The 24299-nt window shown below is 38.5% G+C and overlaps 1 protein-coding gene across 1 annotated transcript in view; it reads left to right on the forward strand.

The window, feature by feature from the left end:
- Nucleotides 1-24021, forward strand: part of Cmpk1 (cytidine monophosphate (UMP-CMP) kinase 1, cytosolic) — a 29913-nt gene extending 5892 nt beyond the window's left edge. Inside the window, exons 2-6 of the mRNA XM_013016993.1 lie at nt 14371-14517; nt 18721-18873; nt 21072-21148; nt 21403-21499; nt 23132-24021. Coding sequence (XP_012872447.1) covers nt 14371-14517; nt 18721-18873; nt 21072-21148; nt 21403-21499; nt 23132-23173 — 516 coding nt within the window. The 3' untranslated portion in view covers nt 23174-24021. The remainder of the gene's footprint in view (nt 1-14370; nt 14518-18720; nt 18874-21071; nt 21149-21402; nt 21500-23131) is intronic.
- The last annotated feature ends 278 nt before the right edge of the window (nt 24022-24299 follow it).

Below are 24299 nucleotides of genomic sequence, written 5' to 3' on the forward strand. Positions count from 1 at the left end.
TAGAATTCCATTGTGTATATATACCACATTTTCTTGATCCATTCATCTACTGAGGGGCATCTGGGTTGGTTCCATATCTTAGCTATGGTAAATAAGGCTGAATAAACATAGTTGTGCTGGTAGCTTTAGTGTGGTCTTGTTTGTGAACATTTGGGTAAATGCCCAAAAGTGGGATTGCTGGATCATAGGGGAGCTTTATGTGGAGTCTTCTGAGGAACCTCCATACCACTTTCCAACTTGGTTGAACAAACTTACACTCCCACCAACAATGCAGTAAGGTTCCCTTCTGTCCACATCCCCAGGACATTAATTCTTTACCAACACTAAATATAGATAATTACCTTACTTTTTGCATATTTGTTGTCTTCTTTCCAAAATTTATCAGTAAATTTCTCATTTTTTTCTAAGATGTTTATTAAATCCATTAAGGTAAAATGGCATAATTAGCTCTCTTGTTCTTGCTTTCTCTGTGTATTAGTCATTTGTTCAGAAAAACTTTTGTGTGTGTGTGTGTGTGCTGCTCCTGAGCCTTAAACCCAGGGCCTGGGTGCTATCCCTGAGCTTTTTTTTGCTCAAGACTAACATTCTCTACCACTTGAACTACAGTTTACCTCTTACTTTTTTGATGGGTTAGTGGAGATAAGAGTCTCATGGACTTTGCTGCCTGAGCTGGCTTTCAACTTTGATCCTCGGATCTCAGCCACCAGACTAGCTACAATTATAGGCATGAGCCAGTGGTACCTAGCTTTAGCTCTATTTTTCTATCCTTGCCTGTTTTCTGAGATTTTAATGCTATATTGACTTTTTTTATTCCCATAAATGACCTGTATAATGTTTTATAACAAAGATGTAATGTTTGGAATAACTTCCAAGTCTACATACCATTTTCTTTAGTCAACATTTATTTTTGTATTTCAGGTCTCCCCTCTGAGATCACTTTTCTTCCTGAAGTATAGGCTTTAGAGTTTTCTTTAATCAGTATAACTTGTGGTTAGGAATTTTTCTGTTTTCTCTGGGTAGTTTTTTCCCCCTAGTTAAACCACTGAGGGTGTATCATCCTTCTGGGATCTGACTTTTTCAGGCAATCTTTGAGGCCCCAAAAGGACAGGTCTTTGGTGTCTCTGCAGTGTGTTCTTGGCCTTTCCCATTCCCTAAAAGACCCAGGCGTTAGTCACTAGGGTTAATGATGGGGAGTCCCCAGGGCAGCCACAACTCATTCAATCATGAAATTAAATATATATATGGTTTGGATATGTGACTCAATGGTAGAGCACTTGCCTGGCGTGTGGAATGCCCTAGGTTAGATTCTCAACACCAAGTTAAAACAAAAAATTAAAACCTTCCAATGATATTGGTGTGTTGAGCTCTGTGTGTGTGTGTATGTGTGTGTGTGTGTGTGTGTGTGTGTGTGTATAGTAGCCACCTTACCTCACAATCCATCTTCAATATTCTCAATATTCTCTCCCTTGTCTCTCTCTGCCCCCCCGCCCCCCCTATCCCACCCCCTATGGAGCCTGAACTCAGGACCTGGGGTGCTGTCCTTGAGCCTCTTTGTGTGCAAGGCTAGCACTCTGCCACTTAGCCACAGTACCATTTCTGGCTTTTACTGAGTAGTTTTTTGGAGATAAGAGTCTCATGGACTTTTCTGTCCTAGTTGGCTTCAAACCTCAATTCTTAGATGCTTCAAACCTCAATCCTTAGATCTCAGCCTCCTGAGTAGCTAGGATTACAGGTGTGAGCCTCTGGCACCTGACTTAGTGATGAGATTTTTTTTTTTGGCTAAGAGGGCAGGGACAAGGTTAATGGTTATATTCTTTATGTCTTGTTGGCCTGTTCACACTGATTCTTTTTTTTTTTTTTTCCTGGTCATGGGGCCTGAACTCTGGGCCTGGGCGCTGTCCCTCAGCTCTTCAGCTCAAGGCTAGCACGCTACCACTTGAACCACAGCACCACTTCTGGCTTTTTTTTTCTGCTTATGTGGTGCTGAGGAATCAAACCCAGGGCCTCATGCATGCAAGGCCAGGGTTCTACCACTGAGCCACCTTCCCAGCCCTTTTTTTTTTTTGGTTGGTCGTGGGGCTTGAACTCTGCTGGGCTCTGCCCTTCAACTCTTCAGCACAAGGTGAGTGTTTTACCACTTGAGCCACAGCTCCACTTCCCATTTTTTGGTAGTTAAGTGGAAATAAGAGTCATGGACTCTCCCGTCACGTCATGGCTGGCTTTGAACTGCTATCTTCAGATCTCAGCCTCCTGAGTAGCTAGGATTATAGGCATGAGCCACAGATGGCTAGCTTCACACTGATTCCTACTACCTCAAAGTTAATACTTCTAGCCTATCACTATATGAACGTTTATTTGTTCTAACATTTTAGTTGCTTTTACCTTACACATCAAGACTACTTTTATAGACTAAACATGTGATAAGAGCATTTAGGACTTAATAGAGAACAGGTGTGGCTGACTGACAGATGTTTGCTAACAGTTTTACACTGTCTGTTGAGTAAAGTTAACAACACATCACTTGTAGGAAAAAGCATCAGTTATTTCATACTCTCAGAAACTGTCACTTGAAGAGACTGTGTCTCATGAGACATGTTCCATTCCTGGTTTCTGTCAGTCTTTCCACAAGACTTGCAAGTTGCTTCCAATCACCATTAGGACATATCCCACATCAGTAAGCAATTACATATGCGTAGCTTGGGGTCACACTACTTTCCTGCCTTCTTTCTGCTTGAGTCTTTAAGATATATTATTCATCGGAGTTTACTATTGGAAAATGCTATGTATGTAACCCACAGGCCTTACCTTTAAAATTATATATGGTTTAGATAGACAACATGAAAATCCATTCTAGAGGATGTTTTCCTTGTATAATTTGTCACTTACTAAATGGCTAATTTAGATACTCAAATAGTAGCACTGTTTCTTTGGTAGTTATTTATTTAGTGATTATTGTACAAGGCAAGTAAAAATGGTAGGGTTTCAGAAGTGGAAATAGTAAGAATGATGCCAATGAAACAATGATGATCAGAGTCTGATTAAGGTGGGCCTAGAGTACCTAGCTTGCCCTGCACCTGTGGCTCACACCTGTAATCCTAGCTACTCAGGAGGCTGAGATTGAGGATTGCAATTCAAAGCCAGGCAGATCAGGAAAGTCTGAGACTTCTATCTCCAATAAACTACTCAGAAAAAAGCTGGTACTGTAGCTCAAGTGGTAGAGCACTAGCCTCGAGCACAAAGAGGCTCAGGACTGGAAAAAAAAGAGAGAGAGGAGTTAATGGCTTTGTTGTATGCTAGCATGAAGATGACATCAGAACCATTATCCCCACACATAGAGCTAGGTACTCTTTTTATTTTTTGCTGGTCCTGGGTCTTGAACTCTGGGCCTGGGCACTATCCCTGAGCTTCTTTTTTCCAAAGCTAGCGCTCTACCACTTGTGCCACAATGCCATTTCTAGCTTTTTCTGCTTGTGGTACTGAGGAATGAAACCTAGCATGCTTCATGCATGCTAGGCAAGCACTGTACAACTGAGCCACATTCCCAGCCCCAGAGTTTCTCTCTAATGTCTGTCGGAAGCTTCTTTTCAAAGACTGCAAAAGCTGGCAGGCTCTGTATCTGTAAACTGGTCACCTGAGGAATTATCTCAGCAGTCTACTAAGGAATGATTGAAACGGAGAGTCAGGAGGCCTGGGTTCAAGTGCCAGTTTTCTCTTCACTAACCAAGTTAGCACATCTCAGATTCTCCTAGTAAGATATGAAGGTTGTCGAGTTTGATGGTCTTGCCAGTCAGAAAAGAGATCTGTATCATAAGACTTCATTAGGTAGCATGTTATCCAATCTGACCATACTCAAAAGGCAAATGACTCAGTCACTAGGTATATGTGTGCAGATGTTTTCTCTCATTCTATGGGTTGTCTTTATTTTCTTGATAAGTGTCTCATAAGAAAGAAATCTTTAATTTTTATGAGGTCTTAGAGCTTGCAAATTTAAAAGACAATATTCTTTTTCTTGCCTCATACTTGGGACTATGAGTTGGGAGTAGAGAAGAGCAGGGATAGTGCTAAGAAGAAAGGATAAGAAGGTAGGTGACAAATTCTCCTTACTTCTTATACTTATTCCAGGACATAGTAGGGTTCAAGTTAGTTAAATCACATTAGTTGGATGGGAGAAGATGCCCATTTTGGATGTTATGGTTGTATACTCATTATATGAAAGAATTTTTTATGGAAAGTTTTACTCTGAGCTTATTACCACTTTTCAGGCATTTCTTTTATTTTTTGTTCATATTGATTTATTCATTGTCAATGCACATTAAAAACTTAAAATCTTATTCATTTGATGCCATGCCATGTGTCTCTATGATTGTGTTCTGTGTCATGTCTCCTGGCTTGTCTCCAGGAATAATGGTGTCCCAATTCAGCTCTCCATCAGAGCTGAATTGGTTTGTTGGTATTGTTTTTGTTCTTTCTTTCCTCTCTGGCCTGTTTCCTAGCTGTATTAAGTGTGTTTGTAGGCTGCATGCAGGCTTTTGTTACAACTGGCTGTCTGCAGCTCCCTGTGAAATAAAGACTCCAAGAATCTATCTTCCAAAATTTACCTTACAACAGATGGGGGCTCGTCTGGGATCCCAGTGTCAAGGAGGGCATCTGGGTTCCTTGAAGCCATTGGCAGATGGCCTCCACGGCCCAGCTGCCAAAGTACAGAATCCCCTACAGGGGAGGTGTGCCCCCTGAGAAGTTCCAGGGCCTATGGTCTTTCTGCCATTCTGACAGCCAGCTCATTGATGCTGGACATGCCATCCAAACATCTTTTTGGAGTCACTTAGAAATCTGCTGGAAGTAAGTCTCTGTTTCTCTGTCCTGTTTTATGTTTATATATTTTTCTGAAACCTGGGGACTGCTCCATATGGAAATTGAAAAGGAATGGGGAACAGACATGCTTGACAACCCACCCTTCTTCCTCTCACACTGATGAGGTAGAGAGGTTCTGGTGGCGCTGAATGGGTAGTGGCTCACTCAGCAGACTCTTGAACTGTGGAGAGTTCTGCAGCCTCTGGTGGGAAGATATATGGATTAAGGCCCACCTACTTTCTACTTTCAGTAGAAAATTCTGGATACAGTTGTGTTGTGGGGTCCCACTCATGGTAAGAGAGCCCCCACCTCAGCCGGCTTTTTTCTATCTATGTCTTGGTCTTGAGTGTCTTGTGTTTGGTCTTGTGTCTCCATGGGGGAAATCAGAGCCTGCTGTGTGCTTTGTTCCCTCTGTAAGGAGGCAGTGTACAGGAGTGTGCAGGCATCTGAGGGCCTGGTTCATTTGTCCTAAATTTACTTAAAAAGGAAGGAAAAATAGCCAGTGTTGCCTTTCCCGTGTACCTCTATCTGCAGTTTTCAGTGGTAAGCACATTAACTTAAGTATGTTTTCTGAGGGACATTTTTTGTTTATTTGTTCTTTTGGTTGGTTGTGGGGCTTGAACTCTGGGCCTTGGCACTGTCCCTCAGCTCTTCAGCTCAAGGAGAGCCTTTACCTCTTGAGTCTCAGTGCCACTTCTGGTTTTCTAGTAGTTTATTCGAGATAAGAGTTTCGGGAAGCCAGGCACTGGTGGCTTACGCCTGTAATCCTAGCTATTCAGAAGGCTGAGATCTGAGGATCTCAGTTCAGATCCAGCCTGGGTAGGAAAGTCTGTGAGACTCTTATCTCCAATAAACCACTCAGAAAATTGGAAGTGGAGATGTGGCTCAAGTGGTGGAGTGCTTACCTTGAGCTGAAGAGCTGAGGGACAACACCCAGACCCAGAGTTCAAGCCTCACAACCGACCAAAAAAAGAAAAAAAGTTTCACGGACTTTCCTGATGGGGCTGGCTTCAAACCATGAACAAACCTCAGATCTCAGCCTTCTGAGTAGCTGGATTAAGGCGTGAGCCACCGGCACCCAACAAGACACTTCTTTTAATTAGGACTAAGCCCCTAGTGCTGCTCTACCAAAAAAACAAACAACAACAACAAAAAGTAGCGTTATCTATGAAAACAAAATCCATGAAATCCTAGGCTGGGCTAGGTTTTGATTGCCCTGTCTTCAAAAGTACTAGACTGACTCTAATTTTTGAATGACATATATTCACAAAGACCATTTAAATTTTATTATTAAAAAGGTGATATACACAGGGGTTACAGTTACAGAAGTCAGGTAATGAGTACATTTAGTTTTGGACAATCACAAAGATTTTATACCAAAAAAAATTTTTAAGTACTATTTTTCAAAGCCAAGAATGATTTTTCTCACTTCTGTTAATACAAGTTGTTAGACTAAAAAATGAAGGTGATTTTGTTGTTGTTGTCTAAACAGCGATTAATGTTTTTCTAAAGCTAATTAAGAGAGGTTGCTTAGCTCAATATAGCTCTAAAAATGTTCCAACAGATAGAGATTAGGAGTATATGCTATGGATGTGTCATTTTTAGAACATTTTGTAATTTTGAATTCTAGTTTCTGGAGTAGGTCTTCATTGAATATGTTTCTTTTTAAATCTTTAAATAATCTCAGTTGAGTATGTCTCTGAGTTTACGTTTGTTTCTAGGCTATGAAACTGGACTGTTTTCTGTCTCTCCTATAATTCTTGACTTTATGCCCAGATTATGTTTCTGTGTTGCTATATTATACTTTTGTTTTTCCATTGTTTAAGGAATGGATCACTTTCCAAAGAAAATTTCATTTAAAGTTTGAATTTGTTTTTGGTTTTAAGAAGTTCAATAATACATTTCTCTAAAGCTGATTTTTTTCCCCTACAATGGTTTATTTAAAGTAATTTAGATTTTGTTTTGGTATCAGAACTTGAACTAAGGATGTCCAGCTCTTGCTTGGTTCTGTTGCTTAGTGTTGTTGTTCTACCACTTGAGTCATGCCTTCAGTCCGGTATTTTGCTGGTTGATTGGAGATAGAGTCTCACAGGATTTTTTTTTTTTTTTTTTTGCGGTGGCTAGCTTTGAATCATGATCCTCTAGGTCTTAGTTTTCCAAGTAGCTAGGATTACAGGTGAGAGCCACTGGGCACTTGTTCCTCAAACTCAAGGTCTCCTGCCTAATCTAATCCCAAAAAGGGATTACAGGTGTGTGCCAGTGCACCTGTCTTTTATTCTCATTTTAATAGCCTTAAAAAAAAAGTCAGTTTGATCTGCTTACTGGTTAAGAACCTCCTGTTTTATTATTATTTTATTTGATTGGTTTGATGTATATAAAAACTTAGGCTTAAAAAAAAATACCTAGGCTACCATTGCTGTCTGCAAATGTTCTCCAAACATTCTTACAGGAACTGAGCTATTTAGACCACTTGGGACAATATTTGTCTTGTAGTGAGTGCTATATGAGAGATTCCTTAAGATACTTTTTCTGCCCAGACATAGAATGAGTATGTAGTTTACAGACTTTGCATTGACAATAAAAATTGATTGCTGAACTAACAAGACTGGATGAATATTTACTAAATGTTAACAGGTTCTATCCATCAGTGCTGGAAGTCTTCAAGTTATTGCCTCTTAGTTTCTGAGCCCATGGAGGTTTTCATTTTGACTATTTTTCATCCTCCTCTAATATAGATTTAATCAGAATGATGGAGATAAACTGAAAGAAATACTGGAATTGCCCAACTACAGAATAAAATCAAAGTGTGAATATTCTAATTTAAAAAATTAGAAAATTATAATTCACAGATGCTGTAGGGACCATTGTTATATAAATCAGATAACACAATCCATCCTCAATTATCAGAGAAGCCTTCTGGCAAATGTTAGAGTGATGTCTAGGTTTTAACAGCCTGAAGGCTCTTGACTCCCCTTTTCTCTTAGTTTTATTTATGGTTCTGTCTTGCCATTGCTTCTGAAGACTCATCTTCTTCCCTAAGCTGACAAAATTGGAAAAGACATAAAATTGTGAAAATAAGAATTGCCTTTGCTAATCAGTAGGACTCAAGTCATTTTGTAGATGCAAACCACTGTTGTATCCTTTATGAATATAACCTGTTTACCTCCTCTGAATCAGCATATTGCCCAATATTTTGTAGATAAATATTTATAAAGTATTGCCTGATTCAAGGTTCTTTTATATGAAGGAGGAAACATTGGGGAAAATGAAATAGTAGCAAGGTGCTGGTGGCTCATGTCTGTAATCATAGACACTGGGAATTTGATACCTAAGGTTGGAGGTTTGGAAATAGAGTCTGCTGGACTTTTTTTCCTGGGCTAGAGACATGGCTCAAATGGTAGAGTGCTAGCTGTGAGTAAAGAAGCCAAACTAGATCAAGAGACCCAGAGTTCAAGTCCCAGTTACACAAAAAGGGTTGTAATTGTTTGTAGTTGAGTACATTATATCTCTCTTTTCTCTTTTGCAGAATGCAAAATACCACTCTTTAGTTAGAGGAAGCAATTTGCTTTGTGTTCATTTAGTCTTGTCTGCTAAAGCTTTTAGCTTAAGAAAAGATTTAATTTCATTTTTAACTTGTACATTTCGTAATTAGTAGTCACGGTTGAGGACAAACTAAAAAGAGATTGGAAATTCACTAGCAATTTAATGATACTTAGCTTTTCTTCCATTGGATAGAGACTTTCTTAATGATAACCTTTAATAGTGGTTACTGTAGAAAAAAAACATTTTTAATTCTTTGCAGTTGGTACTAGATAAAATCTTAAGCATTGTACTCATAACGACTTATGGAATTGTTACCCCTTTGTACACCTACTTAATAACAACAACAAAAAAGAAATCCTAAAAAATTGGCCAGTAATATGTGAGATACTGTGACAGAGAAAAGGACGCTCCTATAGGAGTGACAAGTACTGTTTTGGAAAGCCTTCTCAAAGAGAATTTCTACTAATGGGAAAAAGTTGTATTGGAAATATACCTTTGAAACAAATTATATCTTTTTTTTTTGCCAGTCATGGGGCCTGAACTCTGGGTCTGGGCGCTGTCCCTCAGCTATTCAGCTCAAGGCTAGTGCTCTACCCCTTGAGCCACAGCTCCATTTCCGGCTTTTTCTGCTTATGTGGTGCTGAGGAATCGAACCCACAGCCTCATGCATACAAGGCAAGCACTCTACCACTGAGCCATCTCCCCAGCCCCACAAATTATATCTTCACAGAGTGTTCATAACACTTTTTAGACTGCAAAACAATATATTGTTTACAGACTAGGCAGTGGGTGCATGCCTGTAGTAATCCTAGTTATTCAGAAGGTTGAGATCTGAGTATTGCAGTTCAAAGCCAGCTGGGGCAGGAAAGTCCATGACACATCTGCAATTAGCCACCAGAAAAAGAAAGAAAATGATGCTGTCTCAAAGCACCATGATTAACACACAAACAACAACAACAAAAAAAACTTGTTTGCAACTTGCTGTGTTCCCCTGCAACCTCATTTCTGCTGGGGTATAGCCAGAAGAGTTGCTTAGCATCTGGATTTCTTTCTGCCAGGCATCTGGATCTCTTTCTGCCTTCAAGGACTTGCCACGTATGCATTTTTGTACTGTGAATTCTGTTTTGTGTGCTTTTTTTTGTTTTGATTGTTTTTGTTGTTATTTACATCAAATCACATTATCTAATTCTTTTTCATTCTTTTATATTGCAGTGCTTGAGGCTGAACCAAAGACTTTGCTTATATTACACAAGTGTTCTACCCTGAGGAACATTCCTACTTCTCACATTATCAAAATTTAGAAGAAAAGAAAGGCAATTGCTAGGCAGTGAGGAAAATTGCTCCAGTGTTTGAGCTGATGCCATAGAACGGATAGTATTTTCCTACTTACAGTAAATATAATGCTGTTGTGTGTTCTTTTTCTCCCTGTAAATCTTAGTGTAATGATTCATAAAGGTTGTTGATTTGTTTTTCAACTTCATAAAGAGAAAATGAAAGTGAGAACTTTACACAGTTACTTGGAGTAACTAGAAACCTTTTTGTTTAGATAGTAGTGTGTAATTATAATTATAAGCTGCTATGGTTGTGAATGTTGATCTTCATTGCAGTTGGTGACTTACTAGGTTTTAATTACTGAGAAATCTCAGAGAATGTGAAGAAGTTTTGGTTAAGGTTGGAAAATACCTATTCTATTCTTCAGAACTGGCATCAATGATTACTTAAGAACAGCAGAATGTTTTGAAAATGTGCTAAGAAGTCTAGTTACTAATAAGATGCCTTAATAACTAGTATGTGATAGTTATCTTTTTCTTGCTGTTAAAATTCTGTGTGGTAGGAGGAAAGCTTCAGCAAAATCCTTAGGAAAATACAGCATGAAAAAGCAAATAGCAATTAAAGGATTTTTAAAAATGGAATGTGGATGAGAAATTGAAAGATAAATGTATAGGTTAGACATGATTGTGTTTGGGGCTGGGAAGGTGGCTCAGTGGTAGAGCGCTTGCCTTGCATGCCAGATGCCCTGGGTTCAATTCCTCAGCACCACATAAGCAAAAAGAAAAAAGCCGGAAGTGGCGCTGTGGCTCAAGTGGTAAAGCGCTAGCCTTGAGCTAAAGAGCTGAGGGACAGCGCCCAGGCCCAGAGTTCAGGCCCCATGACCAGACCCCCCCCAAAAAAAAAAAAGACATGATTGTGTTTATTTACATCCTTTGTTTCCTTTGACTTTGTAGGTAAAGTGTTTTTTCTTCTTGACAAACTATAAAATTGTTTAAATATATCATTTTTATGTATCTACAGTTTAAACTACTTTTTATTTTTTTCTAAGTTATATAATGCCAAACCCCATTTTAATGTAAAATAAAGCTTGCAAATTTGAGCTCTTGAGTATCAGGAAATGAACAGTAAATATACTAATTTCTAAATTGCTAGCTGGGCTTCTTATGTATATGTTGTTCATACAGCAGAGCATTACCGAGTAATGTATATGGCTGGCATTTTCACTGAGTGCTTGTCATTATTTAGTTCTGTTTGTCTCTGCATTTATTTAATATCACCATATGCTGTAATCATTAGACCAGAGTTGAGCATCCAGCAAGCAGAGACTTCCAAGTAGGAGCCAAAATAAACAGTGGGAAATGAAGCTGCTGTAAAATTTTTTGGACAGTAGTTGTAAAATGCTTTTTGAAAATGGTATGTAGTAAGTGGGAAAATAAGTCAAATTTCATTGTTTTATAATGTCCTTTCTGTACCCATCTCTCAGAAGTTTGCCTATACTTAGTGATCAAAGTAGGGATTTATAGTTGGTATAGAAAGAATTGTAAAATACCAGTTTGAATAAATTTGTATATACTTCTATTTTCTGTAAGTATGGGAGTTTTCCTTTAAAACCTGTTACAATAATTAAATAGGCTTTCAGCAATTTCTTTTGGTGGAAGGATTTTATATGGCTAAAACATAGATTATATGATGGTTTTTGCTTAGTCTCATCCAACTTTATACCCAAATTCAGTCATCAAATAATCTGTTTAGGGTTTGTTTTTCCTTCCTGACTACCTTACAATAGCTTACAATTTAATAAGTGAAAATGAGCTTAACCAACAATTTTGGGAAATAGAAAGGGATAGAAATGTTTGGCTTCAACGGGCTCTGGTGGCTTATACCTGTGATCCTACCTACTTAGGAGGCTGAGATCTGAGGATTGAAGTTCAAAGCCAGTCTGGGAAGGAAAGTCCATGAGACTCTTCTCCAATAAGCCACTCAGAAAACTGGAAGTGGTGTGGTGGCTCAAGTGGTAGAGCGCTCACCTTGAGCTAAGGAGCTGAGGGACAGCACCCAGAGTTCAAGCCTCATGACCAAAATTTAAAAAGAAAGGAAAGAAATGTATGGCTTCTGTAGCCCAAAATAAGAAAGCTCATCATAAGAAATAAGAAAGCCAGATAATTGGAAGAGTTAATATTCATAAAAGGAGCAATTGGAGCCAAAACACCTTTTTGGGGGGAGCAATGGGGAGCCAGTTCTTACTATATAACCAGCTTTCTAGAATTTCAAAATTGAATTAAAGATAACATTTACATACTAAGTATAGAAAAATAAGACCTCACTGAGGTAGTCTTTCAAATTTGGGATAAATTGATTATTGTAACTGAACATTGGATATACTCATGACTTCAGAATAAAAAGTTTAAAAATGGATTTAATTTAGGTAAAGGAAGTTCATATGGAGGAAGAAACTTTTAATTTAAAATTCTCATTTGTACTATATTGTTTTCTCAGTGACACTGTGGCTCAAGTGGTAGAGCACTAGCCTTGAGCACAAAGAGGCTTAGGGATATCACCCAGGCCCTGAGTTCAAGCCTCACAATCGACAAAACAAACAAAAATACCCTTAAAAGTACTGTATTGTTTTCTCATTGCATCCAAGGAGAAATGGCAATATAGTACCGTTGTGTCATATATGACTTAACTATTACCCTCAACCCTGGCCAAGCATGGCATTTCGAATGGCATTGCCTTAATGGTAATGATTATCACTACCACAACAATACATTGCTGATCTTTCGTATCTCACTTGATATCTCTTGATAGGGTTTTCTACCAAAACCATTAAAGTGTATGTATATTTACAGGCATGCACTACAAGTAACACTTCAGCCAGTGGCCAGCTGCATATATTAACTTGGTCCCAAAATATTGTATTGCCTAATAACTGATGGAGCATAGACTGTGATGGTCACCCAAGAACAAAATTGCCCGTGACTACAAGATATCCTTGCCAGTAAATCACACATTGCTCTCTGAGAAATGCATAGTCAGGTTCAAGCCCCATGACCAACAACAACAACAAAAAAAAAACTGTGGTCATTTATGATAAATATTTTCCTGATAGCAAAGAGATAATTGATAGCTTTTGTTACATACTATGTGTTAGGTGCTGTTGTCGGTAGTTTTTTTGTTTGTTTTGTTTTTTGCCAGTCCTGGGGACTGAACTCGGGGCCTAGGCACTGTCCCTGAGCTGCTTTTTTGCTCAAGGCTAGCAGTCTAGCACTTTGAGCCACAGCACCAATTCTGGCTTTTTATTTTTATGTGGTACTGAGGAATCAAACCCAGGACCTTATGCATGTTAGGCAAGCACTCTACCACTAAGCCACATTCCCAGCCCTGTTGTAGGTAATTTTTAATCAAACCCACAGACTTACAAAATAGGTATCTGTGTTGCCATTTTACAAATGAGACTTGTATTTTTTTTTTTTTGACTGGGTCTCACTTTGTAGGACAGACTAGCCTGGATCTTGCAATCCTCCTGCCTCACCTTCTAAGTGCCTGGAGTACATCTGTGCACCACTGTGTCAGCTCACAAATGAGACTTCTTGTCATTAGTAGAAAGTTAGGAAATGGATTTTTAAAAGACTGGTCTTAAGTGGAGAGTCATTGATACTCTAAAATACATTTGCTTATGAGTATTGTCCAAAGTGATCAGGAGGGGCTGGGAAGGTGGCTCAGCGGTAGAATGCTTGCCTTGCATGCAAGAGGCCCTGGGTTCGATTCCTCAGCACCACATAAGCAGAAAAAGCCGGAAGTGGCGCTGTGGCTCTAGTGGTAGAGTGCTAGCCTTGAGCTGAGAAGAGCTGAGGGACAGAGCCCAAGCCCAAAATTCAGGCCCCACAACCGGCAAAAAACAAAAACAAAACACAAAAAGCAAAGTGATCAGGAAAGCTGATTTCATGGAGGAGGTAGGATTTCCATTATTCACCGAGAAAAAGAAGAAAACATGAAAAAGGAGGTTTTGTGGGAGTGTTGGTAAGTTCAGTTTAGACATGTTAGTTTAAGAAAGCAGAATTTCCTGTTATAGACATTGGTTATAGCTGGCAGTTTTAAAAGTTTAGGATTTTTTTTTGTCTTGAGTTATAAAGGTTTTTGTTAGACTTTTATTCTTTTCCTATGTGGCACTGTGGTTTGAACTTGGCCAGGTAGGTGCTCTACCACCTGAGCCATGCCCCCAGCCTCCTTTTTGCTTTTTAGTTTACTTTTCAGATGAAATCTTGTTTTGGATTGGGCTTCCTTAGACTGCTGCCTCCTATAACTGGGATTAGAAGTATTCAGTCATTCTTGGATCGTTTTCTTGAGATACAGTCTGGCTTTCCTTTTTCTTTCCCCAGGACGGCTTCAAATTAGTATCCTCCCATTTCCATCTTCCCCATACCTTGGACTTCTGTTTCTTTGAATAGTAGTAGTAATACTTAGACTTGGATCCTGGTTGTGAAAGAATATAATGGGATGTTAATGCCTTGAACACTTAGATAAATTTTAGATTGATTTCATGGTGTTTTTGAAGATTAAGGATAATAAGTAAATTGGGCTTTGTGACATCCTTAAAATCCTTAAAACTTTATTTTAGACTGTAGAAATTGACACAAAAATATATAGTCTTACCACTAGGTTGAGTGAGTTTTAATTTTTTTTCCTATGTGTTGTTTCTTTCAGAAATACGGCTATACACATCTATCTGCAGGAGAACTTCTTCGTGATGAAAGGAAAAACCCAGATTCACAGTATGGTGAACTCATTGAAAAGTACATTAAAGAAGGAAAGATTGTTCCAGTTGAGATAACGATCAGTTTGCTGAAGAGGGTAAGAAGAGTCAATGTCAACTAGTTCAAATTGGCAAGAGAACAAGAAATTAAATGCACTTTTATTTGATTAATGAAACATTTCTTGCTTGTAGAAGGTAGTCACAGTGTTTGAGAATGGCAAGGCAGAGAACTTTTACCTAGGAAGACTGAACAGTAACAAGGATTCCCTGCCTTGGTTTCAGATCAGCTGCAGGTCAACTCCACATGCATATATGAGCACTTGACCCTTTCTTCCCAATGTTCAGACACTTACTCTTTCTTCCATTTGTTTCTTCTCCTCTTTCTCCTTCCTTCTCCTTTCTGCTTTCTTGCAAATCTTTGTTTCTTCTTTCTCTCTTTGTTTTTTCCTTATGACCCTTTGATTATGGATATTCTTTCTATCTTGATACCTCCTTTTCTGGCATATGCATCATCTTTGTCAAGGTGATATCTGAAAAAATAGCAATCTCGCATTTGTTTGATAACTCTTCATTGTAGACCCCTTGGACTATAGTCATTCATAGGTATTTTGGCACACAAGAAACAGCTAAAGCCTGGTTAGCAGAGGCATCTAGATAGAATGAGAGACACTTGAGGATGAAGAGTGTACCTACATACTATCTTGTCTCTCAGAGTCTGGAGTAACCTGCTTCCATTCCAGAGTAAATAGATCCTGTCTCACTAGACTCTGGATCCAGAGCCCTTCCTCTGTGTCATAGTTGGGCATTACGGAAGTGGAGACTATGTTCTACTTTTTCACTTTCTAGCCTTTGCAGTCTGTTTTGATTTCCACTGAAATTGTTCTTGCATATTACCAGTGGTCTTCCCTATCAAGACCAGGTAGTATTTTTAGTCATTATATTTAGTTCTAATCATTTGTTCGAAGTTCACTGATCACCATTCCTCATGTTACCGTTTTTGTTCACTTTAACAACTGTTCTTTTTCAGTCTCTCTCTCTTTTTTTGTCCTGGTTCTGGGCCTTGGACTCAGGTACTACGTAGTGTCCTTTGGCTTTTTCCCTCAAGGCTAGTACTCCACTTCTAGCTTTTTGGTAGTTATTGGAGGTAAGAGTCTCATGATTTTCCTTGCCTAGGCTTGCTTCAAACCATGATCCTCAGATCTCAGCCTCATGAGTAGGTAGGATTACAGGTGTAAGCAACTGCAGCCTGGCTTTACTTTTATCATAGCTTTCTTTGCATACCTTATCTTAGAACTTACATTTATATCTGTTACCCACTAGACTGGGAGCCCTCCAAGGGCAAGAATAATGACCTTGCATTTCACATTCCCTGATTATAAGGCTCAATTGTTGTGCCTTTTTCAGATATCTTCCACAGTATAAATGCTTCAGCAGAAAAGTCCAAAAAAATTATTTTTACATTTTATAAATATTGGAGAAGAAGCCACATGCTGAGATAAAACCAATGATTAGATAAAGGAATCAGAAGTCTAGGCAGTCATGGTTGTTTTTGAGGAGCAAGGGAAGTTTGAGATGAAGGGTAACAAATGTCAGTTTGCTTCAGACGAGAGGCCTAATCTAAAGCTTGTCACAGTCTTTTTCTGTGGTAACTGTAAGTGGCCAGCTTTTGGAGACTGGATATCTGTATCTACATTTACACATTCCTATGTTCAAATTCAGGCTTCCTGAATGTAGTTTCTTGCCATCTTTCTGAATGTATTGTTTCCTTTCTATTTCTACTTGGGTTTTGGGGCAGCCAGTGACATTTAGATGTAATTAGCTTCAGGTTATAAAAAAAATAAAACCCACCAAGTATTACTAATTTATAAAGAATTTGAGTTTTTGTCCAATCCACTTGAGGATTATTATTATAACAAGAATTTGAATTTTGTTCAAAGACTTGTTATTTGACTTAAATTATAACAAAAACAAGCACCTGTAGAGTCAGTATACGTTCAATCAGTTGTGGTACACACCTATAATCTCAACACTTGGGAAGATGAGGCAGAAGTATCCAGAGTTTGAGTCAGTCTGAGCTATACAATAAGTTCTAAGCAAGCTTGAACCTATGATAAGATGCTGTCTTAAGAAAAGAAAAAGCTGAGTCAGGCACTAGTGGCTCACTCCTTTAATCCTAGCTACTCAGGAGGCTGGGAGCTGAGGATCATGGTTCAGAGCCAGCCCAGGCAGTTTGTGAGACTTTTATCTCTAACAAACTACTGAGAAAAAGCTTGAAGTGGCGCTGTGGCTCAAGTAGTAGAATGCTAGCCTTGAACATGAAGAGGCTGAGGGACCATGCCCAGGCCGTGAGTTCAAGCCCTAGGATGGGCAAAAAAAAGAAAAAGAAAAAGGTTGATGCTGGTAGCTCGTGCCTGTAATCCTAGCTACTCAGTTGGCTGAGATCTAGGATCAAAGTTTGAAGCCAGGCTAAGCAGGCAAATTGAAAAGACTATTGTTTGCTATTAACCAGAAAAAAGCTGGAAGTGGAAGTGTAGTTTAGGTGGTAGGGTGACAGCATTGAGTGAAAAAGCTAAGTGAGGGCTGGGTACTGGTAGTTGATACCTATAATCCTAGCTACTCAGAAGGCTGAGAGAGAACATGAGGCCCTGAGTTCAAGCCCTAGTACTGGCACCAAAAAAAAAAAAAGAAGGAAGGAAAGCAGGGAAGGAGAGAGAGAGAGAAAGGAGACAGAGACAGAGGAAAGAGCAAGAGAGAGAGAAGAGAGAGTGGGGGAAAGAGGCAGCATACCTCTTACAAAAGTAGAATGATTAGGAAAAAAAAGGAAGGCAAGACAGAGTCTCTAGACAACCAGAGCATAGATCTTGGTGAATGATTATTTTCCAATTCTTGCTATCAAAATTATTTACAATTTTAAATGTATATGTGAAAGTAATCTATATGTGAACATAATATTTATGAAAGTAAAGTGTTAGTTGGTTTTCTATCAATATAACAAAATGCACGAGATGATTATCTTTTTTTTCTTATGCAGGAAAAGATACCAATTAGAATTATTTATTATCTTTGTCTTTTTTTTTTTTTGGTAGGTCATGGGGCTTGAGCTCTGGGACCTGTCCCTAAGCTCTTCAGCTCAAGGCTAACACTCTACTACTTGACCCACAATGCCACTTCTGGTTTTCTGGTGGTTAATTGAAGATAAGAGTCTCACAGACTTCCCTGCCTTGGCTGGCTTTGAACTGTGATCTTCAGATCTCAGCCACCGGCGCCTGGCTAGAATTATTTATTATAAAGATTCTGAACATGACTTTTATTCTAATCAGGTTGAATAATACTTATAAAAGCAGAGGACAGAACATGTATAATGGTACACACCTATACTCCGCTATACAGGAAGTACCAATGGGAGGATTGCTGTCCCTGGTAGACAGGGTAAAGTATAAGAATCTACCTAAACAAATCAGCAAAAGGACTGGGGTGTGGCTTAAGTAGCAGAAGAGATGGTTATCTTATAAAAAGAAAATGTGTGTTTTTGCCTTGTAGTTTTGGAGTTCCAGTGTGAGATCACAGGGCTACATTGTTTTGGGCCTATGGTAGGGATGCTGGATGATATTGGTGGGGAGCACATAGGAGCAAACTGCTCACTTCATGGCTAGGAAGCAAACAATTTGAAACAAAGAAGCCAGGGTCCCACAGTCCCCTTCAGGAGTGTATCCCCCAATGACCTAAGGAGTCTGAAAGACTCCTTCCAACAATGTCACCCTATATGCCAGGCTTTTAACACATGGACCCTTGAGGGAGACTCAACATCCTGTAAGATATGCTTACTTTCTAGAATGTGGAAAGTGGGGAGGGGCGGTGTGGGAACACAAAATGTAGCTCAGCCATCTGAGGCAGTTATATTGAAACAATGGTTCATTTCCAATTGGTTTATTTTTTGGTACTGGTACTGGGGCTTGAACTCAAAGCCTTGGGCTCGCTTCACTCAGTTCTTTATGTGTGCTTTTGTTGTTACTGTTTTTGGTGAAACTGGAGCTTGAACTCAAGACCTCATGCTTGCTGGACAGGAAAGCTACCACTTTAGCCATGCTCCGAACCCTGAGTGATGTTTCAGATAGCGTCTTACATTTTTGCCCAGGACTGGCCTCAGACTGTGATCCTCCTACCAGCTGGAGGTAGGAGGACAGCTGGAGTAATAGGCATGTACCTTATTTATAGTTCACAGAGTAATAGCAGTAAACTACTGCTTAAGAAATCATACTTCCTTAATGTAATATTAAAACTTAACCACCTTTTTTCTTTAGGAAATGGATCAAACAATGGCTGCCAATGCTCAGAAGAATAAATTCTTGATTGATGGGTTTCCAAGAAATCAAGACAATCTTCAAGGTTGGAACAAGACCATGGATGGAAAGGCAGATGTATCTTTTGTTTTATTTTTCGACTGTAATAATGAGGTAATGAAAATCTTCATCTGCCCATCTGGGCTTTAAGCAACTGATGGTCAACAATTAGAAAAAAACAAAAGGATGTTTACTTATATGTACATTTTCTCTAGGTAGCACTTTTTTAAATTAGTAGATTGGGTAAACAAAAGCAGTGCTGTGCTGTTGAAGTATTAACAGCTATTTGGCACCAGAAGCTTTAGCAACATAAAATTTGCTTTAGTCTTGTGTTTTGTCGGTCATGGGGCCTGAACTTTAGGCCTGGGCTCTGTCCCTCAGCTCTTCAGCTCAAGGCTAGTACTCTACCACTTGAGCCACAGCTCTACTTCTAGCTTTTTCTGCTTATGTGGTGCTGAGGAATCAAACCCAGGGCCTCATGCATGCGAGGCAAGCACTCTATCACTGAGCTACTTTCCCAGCCCCTCCAAGTCTTGTTATTTTAAAATAACAAAAATTAAGTTTTTTTTTAAAAGAATTGACATGTACAATAATGTTAAATAATAAAGTTGAACTACTACTTAATTAAGTGTGCATTGTTTTCAGAGAACATGTTGCTTACTGGCAAAGAAACGTGTTTTTGGAAAATTGAGGAGGTTCTTCTCTTTTTTTTTGATGTCAATTCTGGGGCTTGAACCTAGGTTCTGTCCCTGGCCTTCTTTTTGCTCTAGGCTGGTGCTTTACCACTAGAGTACAGCTCCACTTCCAGTTTTTTTGGTAATTTAGTGGAGGTAGGGGGTCTCACAAACTTTCCTGTCCAAGCTGGATTCAAACCTCGATCCTTAGATCTCAGCCTCTTGAGTAGCTAAGATTACAGACATGAGCCACCAGCACTCAGCAGGAGGCATTATATTTTAAAGGGACATATAGGATAGCTTGGGTTATCTTCTAAGAATGAAATAAACTTACAAAAAAAAGCCAGATGCTTGTGACTCATGCCTGTAATTGTAGCTACTCAGGAGGCTCCCCGACCTGGAAGATTTAAGTTTGAAGCCAGCCTGTGCAGAAAAATCTGCAAGATTCCATCATCTATTAACCAGCAAAAGGCTGGACTACAATTGTGACTCAAGTGGTAATATGCCAGCTGTAAGCAAGAAAGTTGAAAGTGAAAAGCCCCAGTACAGCATTACTGGCAAACAAAAAATAAGAAAGGGTCATTGAGCTGGGCCGCCAGTGGGGCTGCCTATAATCCTAGCTACTCAGGAGGCTGAGATCTGAGGATCATGGTTCAAAGCCAGCCTGGGCAGGAAAGTCCTTGAGACATTTATCTCCAATAAACCACTAGAAAATCAGAAGTAGTTCTGAGCTCAAGTGGTAGAGTACTCACCTTGAGCTGAAGAGCTGAGGGATAGCACCCAAGCCCGGAGTTCAAGCCCCACAACCAACAACAACAACAAAAAAAGTCATTTCAACCCTCCCCTTGTTGTACTCCTAATAACATACCCAGACATACCTTTGAAAAACTAATAAATAAATTTCTTAGAACCATTTAATTAAAAGGCCTAACTCTGCTTGTCAGTGGCTGTGATATAAACTTCATTAAATTAATGCCAACAGTCTGAAAAAATAAGAATTTGAAGTAGTGCCTTGAAGGAAGTTGGCTATTCTTAGATTGAATTACAAATGTGCCTCTAGTAGAGACTTTCTGCAGTGCTGAGTTACTTTAAAATGTAACTCTCTTCTTCCAACCCTAAAAATATGTTTCCACTTACCCTTCAAAGTTAACTTAAGAGTGTTACCGCAGCTTTATAAGTAAGGAATGTTTATTCACGATTAACAAGAGATGCTTTATTCAAATATGTTGACTCAAATATTTGGATATTTATGGAATTATCAAGTAAGCAAAAATGGCACAAAATTTGAGCATGTAATTCATATGTAATAAGTTAATAAAATATCTAAGATGAGACCATACACATACAGATTTTCTTTTTATTGCAGTTTGAAAACACACACACACAGAGGAAAAACTGAGTCATGAATGAATTCTTACTATGCTCTGTACTTATTTAACCTAGTTTATATAAATTGAACCACATGTTTAAATTGAGAAAGATTTTGCATGTTGATTAATGAGTTAAACACATTGGGTTGAATGTGAGTTTTTGTTTTTGTTGTTGTTGTTGAATCTTCAAATTTTATTTTCTTTTTAGGTAAAAGGAATGGTAAATTAATGCCTTTGTTTTCTAACCTAACTTTATATCTTCCTGTAGATCTGTATTGAACGGTGCCTTGAGAGAGGGAAAAGTAGTGGTAGGAGTGATGACAACAGAGAGAGCTTGGAAAAGAGGTACTTCCTGTTTTTTTGTTTAAGCTACCTTAGTCTCAGTGCAGAACTGAAGTGATAGATGAAATTCCTGTCCTACTTTGGTCCAGAGAAAGAACAGGTTGTGCTTATCTAGGTACAGTGGCTTGTGTAAGGACATGATGAAGGAGTCAGGTGGGAGTCTGCTGCCCTCTGAGCATCATGTATGGGAAGGGGGGGAGGGGGGGCGCGGGGCCATCCATCTGTAGAACCTAGCAGGTGTTTTGCTCCTTTTGCAGAATTCAGACTTATCTTCAGTCAACAAAACCAATTATTGATCTATATGAGGAAATGGGGAAAGTTAAGAAAATAGATGCTTCTAAATCGGTGGATGAAGTAAGTGTTCTTGGCTTGGCTCTGAATAAAAAATAATCAAGTAAAAATGTAAGTGTTTCTTTTGAAGTATTATAAGAAAAATAAATACTATGACAGGTAAGTTTGTTTTTGAAACAGTTGAGACTAAATGTGAAATTAGGATTTTTTTTTCCTTTTTGAATAGGTGCAGTACAGGTTTTACAACTTTAGACTTGTTTTTCATGAGAAGTAGATGGTCATTAATTCCAAACTTCTTTCCTAAATCTTGGATATCATTATTTGGAATATGTTGTTCTTTTGTTTTTTGGGGTTTTTTTTTGGTCTGAGACCAAGACTTCAATTCAGTACCTGACACTTGTTCTTGGCTAGTGCTATACTAACTGAGCCATACCCCCAACCCCACATGTTCATTTTCTTTTAAATGAATTGGTTTAATTTCAAGATGATACAGAATCCAAGAGTAGAACAAAGAACAGACTCTGGCAGGAATCTAGTCTGGGTTTACTTGAAATTTACAGCTGAGATAGGAATGGCTGACACAATGACTGACAAACTAGAGACTAAGCCACTGTAGGATTTTTTTTTTAAAGGTTGTTCATAATGTTCAGAGTCCTAGACAAAACTTCATTCTTACCTATAGGTGGAGAGAGGTTATGACAGGAAATCCAGATGTTGACAGGGAATGGAATCAAGGGTCACCATCATCTCAGGGACAAGGAACAGCTTACTTTTTGCCAGATTTCCTAGCTCAAGAGCACAGGTTACTTCCTTTTTCATAGACAAGTCGCTTCAGAGGTACATGTTTCCACAATTTCTTAGCTTTTCTTTTCACAAATCAGCCATCTCTAAATTATGGTTTGAGTCCACTGTGCCTAGAAAGATTTCTAGTGTGTCTTAATTGACCTAATCTCCTTCTTCCTCTTCAAGATTCTTGAATCTTCTTCCTCTTACAAAAAAAAAAAGGTTCTGAGGAAGAACATCCAGGAAGTTCTTTTTATCCATTGCCTCTCTAGAGGTGAAGTAATACATGAGAAAACTGTGGGTTCAAGATCAGAACTAAAAGAGCTATTCCAGATACATTTTACAGATTATTAGTAGTTTATAGAGAAGTATGTTTTATTGGAAAAGCAATAATAATAAATAATAATAAAGTTGAATGACAATAATAATAATAATAAAGTTGAATGACACATGTTTGTCATCTCATTTGTGTTATGTTGAAAGTGAAATAGGTGAAGCTAAGACATTATAATGTATTTTGTTGTTTTGTGCTGGTCCTGGGACTTGAGCTCAGTGCCTAGGCGCTGTCCCTGAGGTTTTCATAGCTAGCACTGTATCACTTGAATCATAGCTCCATTTCCAGCTTTTTGGGTGGCTAATTGGAGATAAGACCCTCCTGGGCTTTTCTGCCCAGGCTTTCTCTGACCTGCAGTCCTCTGATCTTATTAGCCTTCTAAGTAGCTGGGTATGAACCACTAGCACCCAGCCTGTGATCCAAGTTCGTAATAGTTAAAATTGACTATTTTAGTACATACTTAGCTACTTGGTAGATTTTTTGTGTTGGTTCTTATCTTTGTTGCTGGAAATTAGACTCAGGTATAGTGTTTTAAAGAGTATTTGCTTTAAAAAATATTATTTTTGTCTTCTTTGCAGGTTTTTGATGATGTGGTGAAGATTTTTGACAAAGAAGGCTAAATTCAAACCCTATAGCATCCTTGAAATCATGCTTGAATATTGCTTTGATAGCTGCTACTACAACCCCTTTTTAAGGCAATTTTAGTGTTTAAAAATTACATCTCAATGCTAGAAAATCTATAGTAAGACAGATTTTTAAATTTTTTTTTTAAATTTTGTCACAACAATAGACTGAATTCAGGTTTAACTTCATCGTAGTTATTATGGTGCTCACCAAACAAAGAAGGGTATCAGCTAGTTCCTTGTTTTTATTGAAAAGACTATCCCTTTTATAGTTCGTGCCTTCTGTGAGCAAAATATTTTAGTGTGCATGTTTGTCCCTTGTAATACTATACCATGTTAGGATTAGGGATTCCCACTTCCTCTTTTTCTTACAGGTTTTAAATTTGAAACCTGTTAAGCAAATTTGTGGACCAAATTTCAAAGGAATTTTCTGGGAAGCCAGTTCTTGCTCAAGGTCTTCAGTACACAAAGTCATAAAAATGGATTTCTAGCAGTGCTTTAATGTTTATCAAGTAACTGACCATCGCCTATACAAAGAAAATTTAGGCTTTGATTTATTATGACTTGTACAAAGTTGTATGACAGGGCATACATAGTCTTTGCTTCTGAGGTTTGGGTTGAGGGCACAGGGGTTCAGAGCCTGACAAAATTGTCAGCCTTATTCTGACAAATTCCGAGGGTGTGGGGCAAGGATCACATCTAATGACTCGTGTTCCTTAAGCTCTATCAATGGTGTTATTCATTTTAACAAAATTATTCACAATGAAACCTTGAAATGCATGTGCTAGATTTATGTTAAAATGATTCTGTTCTCATTTTAAGGGTTTTTTTTTGTTGTTTGTTTTGTTTTCTAGACTAAATAATAGAGGTAGATTAAATTAGAAATGGTGATCAGATGGTTACATTTCCTATTTGTATTTTATTTTCTGGAAAACCTTTTTCATAGTTATTTGTTTAAAAAGATTTAAAAATCATTGCACTTTGGTCAGAAAAAAGTAATAAATATATCTTCTAAATGTTTGATATTCTTCCTGGCTACTTTTCTTTTCCTTTCTTTTGGGGGGGGAGGCACCACATTGAAATGCTGAAATTTACACAGTTTTTAAATGGTTATCAAGTACAA

Source organism: Dipodomys ordii, unplaced genomic scaffold (genome assembly GCF_000151885.1).
Source record: "Dipodomys ordii isolate 6190 unplaced genomic scaffold, Dord_2.0 Scaffold33, whole genome shotgun sequence".
Classification (NCBI taxonomy): domain Eukaryota; kingdom Metazoa; phylum Chordata; class Mammalia; order Rodentia; family Heteromyidae; genus Dipodomys; species Dipodomys ordii.